Below are 10904 nucleotides of genomic sequence, written 5' to 3'. Positions count from 1 at the left end.
GGATCGTGTCCGAAATCAAGGTTCCACTGCCAGGGCAGCAAATCTCTTGGCCTTCTACTCTGTTTTTGAAAATAGATTCTGTCTGTCCACTTCTCTGGATACCATCAACACATTTAAACACCTCCCACATATTTAAAACTATAAATAGCAATAATGGTCTCTTTTTCAGCCTGCAGGAGATCTGCATTAAACTGTTTATAGAATGGGGAAGTGTGAGTGGGTGAAGGAGGGCACTGTACAAATAGACTATCGTAAGAAAGTGAAGTCAAAGAAATTAGTTTTGTATTCGGTGTGGAAAGTTTGGAAGAGACATTTGCTATTTTAATAGAAGCATGGAGCAAAGCACTTTGCTTAAGCCAGGCACAGCTCGGCCAGAGGTTTCACAGTGCAAGGAGCTAGGTGACAGAAGGAGGGCTTCAGAAGACATCAGCAGGTATGCTGGGCAATGGGAAGTCAGTGGGTAATCAGAACATGTTTAGTAGGAGCTCTAAGGGCTTGTCTACACTGGCAAGTTTTGTTGCCAAAAACTGCCTTTTGACAACAAAACAGCAATAACATACACACTGCAATGTGACTTTTTTTGAAAAAAATGCCTAGATTTGGCAAAAAAAACCTTCCACGCCTGCAAGAGACGTTTGTCTTTGCCCCTTCCTTTATTGTCGACAAGCCGCCAGTGTAGACACCACAGCTTTTTTATTTTATTGGCCTCCAGAAAGTATCCCACAATTCCCATGCTGCCACTCTGGTAAGTGGTTTGAACTCTGCTGCCCTGCAGCCAACCCGCCCCTCCCCCTTGCAAGCTCCTGGAATTTTGTAAGGTTGTCCAGCTTTGGAGCTAAACTGCGCAGCTCCATTCCATCCATAGTTAAGATTTTTTTTCCTTGTTGATATTAGTTTCATCAACAAAACTTGCCAGTGTAGACAAGCCCTGTCAAGGTTCCTCCCCCACTCTGAACTCTAGGGTACAGATGTGGGGACCTGCATGAAAAACCTCCTAAGCTTATCTTTACCAGCTTAGGTCAAAACTTCCCCAAGGTACAAAATATTCCACCCGTTGTCCTTGGATTGGCCGCTACCACCACCAAACTAATACTGGTTACTGGGGAAGAGCTGTTTGGATGCGTCTTTCCCCCCAAAATACTTCCCAAAACCTTGCACCCCACTTCCTGGACAAGGTTTGGTAAAAAGCCTCACCAATTTGCCTAGGTGACTACAGACCCAGACCCTTGGATCTTAAGAACAATGAACAATCCTCCCAACACTTGCACCCCCCCCTTTCCTGGGAAATGTTGGATAAAAAGCCTCACCAATTTGCATAGGTGACCACAGACCCAAACCCTTGAATCTGAGAACAATGAAAAAGCATTCAGTTTTCTTACAAGAAGACTTTTAATAAAAATAGAAGTAAATAGAAATAAAGAAATCCCCCCCTGTAAAATCAGGATGGTAGATATCTTACAGGGTAATTAGATTAAAAAACATAGAGAACCCCTCTAGGCAAAACCTTAAGTTACAAAAAAGATACACAGACAGAAATAGTTATTCTATTCAGCACAATTCTTTTCTCAGCCATTTAAAGAGATCATAATCTAACACATACCTAGCTAGATTACTTACTAAAAGTTCTAAGACTCCATTCCTGGTCTATCCCCGGCAGAAACCAGCATATAGACAGACACACAGACCCTTTGTTTCTCTCCCTCCTCCCAGCTTTTGAAAGTATCTTGTCTCCTCATTGGTCATTTTGGTCAGGTGCCAGCGAGGTTACCTTTAGCTTCTTAACCCTTTACAGGTGAGAGGAGCTTTCCCCTGGCCAGGAGGGATTTCAAAGGGATTTACCCTTCCCTTTATATTTATGACAAGCCCTAAGCTTCTGTTTAAAAATAGTTGTGAAACTCTCATGCAGAGTTCTTCCATTTTTGTGTAAAGTGGTTTCACTGCAAAAAAAAAAAAAAAAAAAAATCCGCCCTTCTCCCCCCCACATACTGCAAGGGGAGAATAGTATTTGCTTTTTTACTGACCACTGCTGAATTTGACCTTTTCTGCTCATTCAAGTTCACCCGCAGTGTCACACACGTGCATCCTGAATCATCTCATGGTCAGCTGCAAAAGCTTGGCCAGCACATGTGTTTGTGCAGTAAGTCTTAACTATGGATGGAGCGGAGCTGCGCAGTTTAGCTCCAAAGCTGGACTTCCCTAAAATTCGGGGGTGTTCGGATCAGGAGGTTTGGGAAACACCGAAGTATCCATGAAACTGAAAAAACATCTTTATGATGCTACAACCTATTTCCTTCTTTCTCCTTCTCTAACTGGGACTCTTCATAATAAAAGGTTTCAGAGGAACAGCCGTGTTAGTCTGTATTCGCAAAAAGAAAAGGAGTACTTGTGGCACCTTAGAGACTAACCAATTTATTTGAGCATGAGCTTTCGTGAAGTGAGCTGTAGCTCACGAAAGCTCATGCTCAAATAAATTGGTTAGTCTGTAAGGTGCCACAAGTACTCCTTTTCTTTTTTCATAATAAAAGTATGTTTAAAAAATGAATCTGCTTTAAGTAAAATAACTAGCTAGATTTTTTCCCCAACATCTGAAATGTTTTTAGATTCAGTTTAAGTTTTGTGTAGTGAGTTCTTATTTTATCTTGCTCAGTTCCCCAGTGATTATTGCTATCATTTATCTTTCAATCTTAGGGTTTTATATACAGTAATATCTGAGCACCTTCCACATAAAATCAGTAGCAATAGTGAAGTCTCATGTGGATTCATGGAGTCTCTGGCACTTCTTTCTTTTTGGGATAAAAGCTCTGCTTACGATAGGTTTTTTTTATTTGATTTAATTAGTTTTTATTAATGTCCTGTTTGTTTTTTTTCTTTGATGGTATGGGTTTATTGCAGTGGTGCTCCAACTTTTTCAGTCATGCCCCCCCACCTTACCATTAATAGAATCTGTCCAATTCCCCCTTCTCCCCACCCCAGCTGCTCAGCTAAGAATTCCTCAGCAGTGGAGCTTGGACTGGGGGCAGAACTGGGGATAGGGGAGGAGCTGGGGCTAGCAGCGGAGCTGGTCTGGGGATGGTGAGGGAATGAGGGCTGGGCTGGGTTCAGAGCAGGGGATGGTGTGAAGCTGTAGATGGGGTGGGAGCTGGTGTGGGGGTGGAGACAGAGTGAGGGCAGAGCTTGGCCTGGAGGCAGAGCAGGATGGGGCACTGAATGGGGTTGGAGGAGGAGCGAGGCTGGGGACGGAGCTGGTCTGGGGGCAGAGAGGGGCTGAAAGCATGGTGCTCCCTCCCTGTTCCCTGTGGGGGCTTGCCCTGGCACCGCTGTGCATCAGTTTGGGGACCACTGGTTTATTGGGTAGAAGGTGGTGTCCGTATTGTCACTCTTACGTTGGAAAGACTTCTAATGAGTTATCGGTCATCCCCAATAGCTCTGTGCCATTGAAAGTGAGGCTGCACAGGGCAAGCTCACAAATTTGGATGGAACCAAGATGGAACAACAGGTGAAAGCTGTGGAAGACAAACTCAGGTAAGTTTGGTGATATGAAATTTTATTCCATTTCACACCCTACCTCTGGGGCCAAACAGTTGTTTGTGTTCCTAATGGATCCCTGAGGTTCACATCATTCTTGTCATTTGTCCTCCTTGCCCTTTATTGAGACACCAGCCCCTTCTTTGGCTAGAGGGACAATATGTGGCCCTCTTTGTCTCCAGAGGCTCAGTGCTCTGCCTTGGCACCATTCCTGAGTCCTACAGAAAGGGACAGAGAGAGGGTGGCTAAGATCATCACAGGTCTCCCACATGGCACGGCAGAGCAGTGATCTCTGAGCCATCAGGGCAAGCAGATATGTTTTTAGCCATATAAATCTTGGCTGTTTAGGTTTTTTTTTCTGGAAGGCTGACTAAGAATTTTGGAAGGGGCTTTAACTTTTGTAGATGTTATTACTTTATGGATATTTTATTAAATCTAATCCCTTTGCATCATTCTCTGCTCGACAGAAGTGAAATGAGTGCTGAACTTGAAAGTGAAAGAAACAACAACTGTTTCTGGAAGAAAAATCAGGTAAGTGGGGAGGTGGTGGTGATGATGATGAAAAATATTGTAATTCTTTCTCAAGTATCTACCATACTAAAGAAGTCTTGAACATTTCCAAATGGGTTTTTCTCCTCGCCAAGTTTACAGAGTGCTTGTAGGTGTTGATACTAAAAGATCAACATGCTCAGTCATTGGACCTAGCACCATTTCTCCTGCTTGGCATCTCTCTACGTGGGTCAGGTCTTGAGGCTGCCACCAACTTCAGTTTGTCCTGAAATGCAAATCTGACAGTGTGATGTAACATCTCACCCTTACTATGCCATGTGATGGCATTCTGAAATCGTGTCATGTTGTGAAACAATATGATGCCTTTTATTTCCATTCCAGATAGTTTACTGAATAGGTAATACCCCCTGATGCTTTATCAGGACACAAGATAAAGCCACCCATCCTAATATAGAAAGGGCAGGTGGTAAGTATGTCTACACTACTGCTTATGTTGGTATAACTTGTGTCGCTCAGGGGTGTGAAAAAGCCACCCACCTTAGCGACATATGTTACACTGACCTAAGTGCCAGTGTGGACAGTGCTATGTTGGCGGGAGAGGTTCTCCTGCTGACATAGCTACCACTGCTCAGGGGGCTGGAGTAACTAAGCTGATGGGAGAACTCTCTCCTGTCAGCTTAGAGTGGCTACATTAGAGACCTTACAGCTGTGCAGCTGCATCGATGCAACTGCACCACTGTAAGCTCTCTACTGTATTCATAGTTATACTTGGCAGGGACTGTGAGTGCAGGTGCTGTGGTAGCATTAGGAGTGCTGGAAAAATGTGCATTGTGGGGGTGCTGAGAGCCATTGAACCAGACTTTAAACCCTGTATGTGATGGAAACCACTTCAAGTCTGGGGGTATGGCAGCAATCCCAGCACCATTAGGCCTTGTCTACACTACACACTTTTGTCAACAAAAGTCAGCAGTGGAGATGTACACACTGAAATGCTCCTCCCTCCGGTGTAACTCCCCTGCTACTCTGATATAATAACACCACCTTGACGAGAGGCATAGGGCTTTTTGCAACGTAGTCAGAGCAACGCAGCATCAGTGTAGACACGGCTGAAGGGTTAATGTTTAGCTAGTCCACCTAGAAGCAGGCGGGGCACACCCTGACTGTTTCGTAGAAGCAATGCACACATTGCTCTATCCAAGGACAAGGGCTAGATATGAACCATGAGAACTTGATAGTTTGGACAGTAATTGTGGGAGGCTTTCTTAGCCTGGGCTCAAGGCCTGAGAACCAGGATTGTAGTATATAAAAGATGCAACTAAGTATATTAATCAACGTCATACATTCCTTTGTGTATCTTTTTGCGGTAGCAGTGTGTAATGCTTAGGGGGGAGAAATATAATAAAAGGAGAAGGTGGAAGGCGGGGGGGCAGAGAACGCCCATCTCAGCTGACCAGCCTGCCTGCTTGCAAAAAGCTGTGTTCTGTCTCATCACTGAACCGCCACAACTGGCGCCCAACGTGGGGCCCTCAGCACTCACCTCGCCCGGCAAGGGTTTCAGACGCGTCACTCATCCGCTTCGCGGATCCCGGTGAGTATTTTTCATTGTGGTAAGTATGGGAAGCTCCCTCTCTGCTTTGCAAGTGCAACACCGCAATGAGCTGCAGTATTTGCTGCGTAAGGCTCAGCATGACTGCCCGGCTCGAGCACTTACTCTCCTGCTACAGGAGGTGTGTGCCAAGTGCCCGTGGTATCCTGAAGCCGGAAGCCTTAAGCTAGCAGACTGGGAGCGATTGGGCCAGACATTGCACAAAGAGCCTCGGGCGCCCGTGCAGGCTTTACATGCCTGGCACCTCTGCCGCAATGTGGTACAGCGTGTCGCCTCCGACAGGCCCTCCCTCGCGAGGATGGTGATCTCACCACGCCCGTCTGCTCCTGCAGCCATCCCCCCTCCTGGCGATGCGACACAGAGTGTCGCCTCGGAAAGGCCCTCTCCAGCACCAACAGAGGGGCTGCCGATCCCGCCGCCCCCATCTGCTCCTGCAGCCATCCCCCCTCCTGGCGATGCGACACAGCGTGTCGCCTCGGAAAGGCCCTCTCCAGCACCAACAGAGGGGCTGCCGATCCCGCCGCCCCCGTCCGCTCCTGCAGCCATCCCTCCCCCTGCTTCACCCCCAGTGCCTCTATTACCACCGCCTCCCTGGCCTTCCCCACCGGAGCCGGTGTGTGATCACCCTCCCCCCGTGGGGCCCCCCGGAGGGTCATCTGCATCTGCTCAGAAGCTTTCGCTGGTGCAACAAATGGTTCACGCAGCGAAAGCTCGATCAGATCTTACAGCGGAGGAGCTGGCTGATCTGGTCTCAGTTTGCCCGGTGACCTGGCAGAATGATGACCAGGGCAACCCCGTGGGCACCTGGACCACTTTGTCATACTCGGTGGTTAGAGAGGTGAGGAAAGCAATTCGTGAGTTTGGCCTGACTAGCACCTTTGTGCGTGGTCTCGTTGAAGGGATAGGTACTGGGTACTCCCTAATCCCTGAGGATTGGAAAACGCTGCTGCGCATGATGTTGTCACCCAGTCAGTATGTTATTTGGCTTAGTGAGTATCGGCAGATGGCAGAACGCCAAGCTCAGGTACATGCAGCGCACGGTATCATTTATGAGCAATTGGCAGGGGAGGGCCCGTTTGCTACTATTCAGATGCAGTCTCAACTCCCTCAGGCCGTCTTCCCCATTATTTCCACCTGTGCCCAGCATGCTTTCAAGAAGGTCCCGGATTCAGGCAAGCCTACCAAAAGCTTTGTCAGTATCCGTCAGGGTGCCTCAGAGTCCTTTTTGGATTTTACCAACAGATTGCATGAGGCTATCCTCCGGCAGGTGGATAACACTGAGGCAGCTCACAAGCTCCTGTTAAAATTGGCAGTTGAAAATGCAAATGAGGATTGCCGCCGTGCTCTCCAGGCAGCACAAGCCTCTGGTATTTTAGAGCTCTCAGACATGCTGCGGGCGTGCCAGAACATTGGCACACAAGCCCACAAGGCTGGAGTTCTGGCTGCCGCCCTCAGAAAAACTGGGAAGGAGGGGAAGCGTTGTTACCGCTGTGGTAAGGAGGGTCATTTTCAGCGGGAGTGCCACTCATCTAAGGCACCAGCCCGACCCTCAAAGAAGTGCCCCAAGTGTGGGAAAGGTTATCACTGGGCTAATCAGTGTTGTAGCGGGTCGGGAAACCGCGCGACGGGTCCCCCCCGAACCCAGGGCCAAACGGGGGTGTTTCCTACTCAGGCAATCGCTCCTCTGCCTTGGAATCCGTAGACTCTATGAGGGCGGCGACTGCTGGAAGTGCAGGGCTTGATTTGATCATGCAGGAGGACACTGACTTTCGGCTGCCAGGGGAGGTCTGTGCCATACCTACACAGGTGACGGGACCTCTCCCTGCCGGCTTTGTAGGTCTTGTTCTCCCTCGCTCACATGCTGGGAAACAGGGCTTTTTTGTCATTCCAGGGGTCATTGATGCTGATTACACTGGCATTATTAAGGTTCAGGTGTGGACTCATCTTCCACAATCGCTCCCGCGTGGACGGTCAATTGCACAATTGATTTTAGTCCCCTATCAGGTGCCAGCTGCCGAGGATCAAACTCGGGGCGGAGGCGGCTTTGGATCGACGTTGTCTCACTCGCCGTCTCACAGCGCGTCTTCTCCACTTGTTGCTCTGACAATGTCAGTCCGCCCCTCGAAGCCTCAGCTAACACTTCTCTTAGATGATGTTCCTTTTACAGGGCTGGTGGACACTGGAGCTGACGTTACGGTGATTCGTGATCTGGAGTGGCCAGTTAATTGGCCTACGGTTCCTTCTAAAGAATTGTGGGGGATCGGGGGTAGTAAACCCGGGCGCCAAAGTTTGTCTTGGGTCACGGTCTCTAAACCGGGAGGCCATACCCTTGCTACTATCCGCCCTTTTGTGCTCCCTGTCCACCTCAATATTTGGGGCCGTGATTTACTTACAAAGTTAGACACCACCCTCGATATTAACATCTGATGGCCCAAAACCCTCCCTCACCCACCGTGCCCTCCGCCTTACCCTTGGTATGGCACTCCTTAGAGCCCGTATGGATTGATCAGTGGCCCCTCCCTCTAAAAAAGCTAAAAGCACTTCATTCGCTTGTGCAGCAGCATTTGCAAGCACAGCGACTGGAGAGCTCCACTAGTCCCTGGAACACCCCGGTGTTTGTTATTAAGAAAAAATCGGGTGCTTGGCGTCTGTTACATGATTTAAGGGAAATAAATAAACGCATCCAACCTATGGGCCCCTTGCAATTTGGCTTGCCAAATCCAAATTTAATTCCTCAAACCGATCAACTTTGTGTGTTAGATTTAAAAGATTGTTTTTTTTACCATCCCCCGTTGCCCTCAGAATTAGCTGCTGTTATTTTGGCCTTTCAACCTTTTGCTGATTGTCCCTTTAATTTAATTGTGGATACCTATTATGTTTATTAGGTAATTGATCATTTACCCCTTGCCCTCATTACCCCTCAGGTTGATGCAGACCTCCTTCGCCTGTTTTTGTTTTTGCAGCACCTTTTTGCCACTTGTCATTTCCCTTATTTTGTTGCTCATATTTGCAGTCATACCCCTCTGCCTGGGCCACTCACTGAGGGCAATGCACGTGCCGGTCGCGCGTTGCGTGGTCAGGTAAATTCCCTTTTTTCTGACCCCATTGAAAGCCAGGCCTTTTTTCATCAGTCTGCCTCTGTTTTGGCCCGGCAGTTTCACATTCCTGCTGATCATGCACGTTCCATTGTTCGTTCCTGCCCCCACTGTGCTGCTGCTGCTTCTACTTTTTCTTATGCCGTTAACCCCCGAGGTACCGCAGCAAATCAGCTGTGGCAGATGGATGTTACTCATGTGCCACAATTCCGCCCCTATTTGTTTTTACATGTTTCCGTTAATATGTATTTAAGTTTTTTTTTGGGCTTCCCCACAACGTGGGGAAGCCACTAACAAAGTTATTCACCATTTGCTGGCCTGCCTTTTTGTTATGGGTCGCCCCTGCCAAATTAAAACAGATATGCCCCAGCCTACTGCTCTGCAGCCCTCCCCACCTTTTGTGCCCGCTGGGACGTCCGTCTTACACACGGAATCCCTTATAATTTCACGGGCCAAGCCATTGTTGAACGTGCCAATCGCACACTCAAAACCTTGCTAGATAAACAATTAAAACAAGGGGAGCTGCGTCTCCGAACCTTAGGAGACATTTAACAACAAATGCATATCCTCTTGTTTACTTTAAATAAGTTAACACTGAATGCAGATCAGCAGACCCCTGCGGATCGGCATTTTCACAAATCTGAGGTACTGGAAAGACCACGTGTCTATTACTGTCAGCTGCCCGATCCACAGTGACTGGGCCCAGTACCTCTAATCACTTGGGGTCGGGGATATGCTGCTGTGTCTCTCCCTGCAGGACCGTTGTGGGTTCCAGCTCGGTGTGTGCGACCAGCACTTAAACAACATGGCATGGCACCAGGGACTGTCGAATCCCATACCAGAGTTTCAGCTGACCTTGGAGGAGACCGCGTTGCCCCCCGAGTCGACAACGACGGGACGGAAACGGAGGAGGCGTAGCGTCCCAAGCCAGCCCGTAACATGGGGAGCAGTAAAAGCATTGGTCGCCGCGGCTCAACGAAGACTGGCAGCAGATCAACAGCCAGAGACTCCTGAGACTTTGTTTGTGGCGATTCTCGCCCAAATCACTGCTAATTCTGTGATGATTGTGTGCCTTTTGTGCCTGCTATTTTCTAAAAGAAGTGTACCCCTTTTAGATGATTATATTGCAGATGTTGAGCTTTTGGTTATTTTGTGTTTGTAATCATTGGGCTTACTTTTTGCTGCTGCTGTATACAATGTATTCTTTCCTTGTTAAGATTTTGTAAAATTTTGCCCTGGAAAGCTCCCCAGGTTATGTCCTTGTCTGTCTGGGAGTTAAATAGCATGACAAAACAAATTGACGGCTACCATGAGATGGCCAAATATTAATAAATAAAAAACGGGGAGATGAAGGGTTAATGTTTAGCTAGTCCACCTAGAAGCAGGCGGGGCACACCCTGACTGTTTCGTAGAAGCAATGCACACATTGCTCTATCCAAGGACAAGGGCTAGATATGAACCATGAGAACTTGATTGTTTGGACAGTAATTGTGGGAGGCTTTCTTAGCCTGGGCTCAAGGCCTGAGAACCAGGATTGTAGTATATAAAAGATGCAACTAAGTATATTAATCAACGTCATACATTCCTTTGTGTATCTTTTTGCGGTAGCAGTGTGTAATGCTTAGGGGGGAGAAATATAATAAAAGGAGAAGGTGGAAGGCGGGGGGGCAGAGAACGCCCATCTCAGCTGACCAGCCTGCCTGCTTGCAAAAAGCTGTGTTCTGTCTCATCACTGAACCGCCACACACGGCGCTTGGTTATGTTGTGCTAATTCGCCTCTGGGAGATGTCCCACAATGCCCATCCTGACCACTCTGGTCAGCCATTTGAACTCTGCTGCCTTGAAGGTACACAGGTATGCGCCTCTCCCCCATTTAAAGGCCTGGGAATTTTTGAAATTCCTCTTCCTGTTTGCTCAGCTTGCAGAGTTCACACAGCATCTTCCCAGCTGACCATGCCTTTTTTCTGCAGCAGACGCACTCCTGCACAGAGTATACTGGAGCTGTTGGATCTGCTGGGTCTGTGGGGAGAGGAGGCTGTGCAGTTGCAGCTTCACTCCAGGGTAGGAACTTTGATGCCCACGAGCAGATTGTTAGTGGCTTGGAGGGGCATGAAAGGGACACACAGCAGTGCCATGCTAAGATCAATGAGCTGAGGCAGGTGTACCAG

The 10904-nt window shown here is 48.1% G+C and overlaps 1 protein-coding gene across 1 annotated transcript; it reads left to right on the top strand.

Moving 5' to 3' along the window:
• Positions 1 to 5122: 5122 nt before the first annotated feature.
• Positions 5123 to 10449, top strand: LOC125629955 (uncharacterized). Its single transcript, XM_048835314.2, has 2 exons — positions 5123 to 6665; positions 9494 to 10449. Exons 1-2 carry the CDS (start codon positions 5649 to 5651, stop codon positions 9896 to 9898), a joined length of 1422 nt encoding a protein of 473 aa, XP_048691271.2. The 5' UTR covers positions 5123 to 5648; the 3' UTR covers positions 9899 to 10449.
• Positions 10450 to 10904: the final 455 nt, after the last annotated feature.

The sequence above is a fragment of the Caretta caretta genome, chromosome 1 (assembly GCF_965140235.1).
Source record: "Caretta caretta isolate rCarCar2 chromosome 1, rCarCar1.hap1, whole genome shotgun sequence".
NCBI classification, from domain to species: Eukaryota; Metazoa; Chordata; order Testudines; family Cheloniidae; genus Caretta; species Caretta caretta.
This window is presented reverse-complemented; position numbering and strand designations above follow the sequence as displayed.

Excerpts from the sequence above, each read along its gene's own strand:
- LOC125629955 (XM_048835314.2), top strand. The coding sequence starts at position 5,649 with ATGGGAAGCTCCCTCTCTGCTTTGCAAGTGCAACACCGCAATGAGCTG. Across the intron at positions 6,666-9,493 it reads TGGCAGAACGCCAAGCTCAG|GACCGTTGTGGGTTCCAGCT; the intron begins GTACATGCAGCG and ends CTCTCCCTGCAG.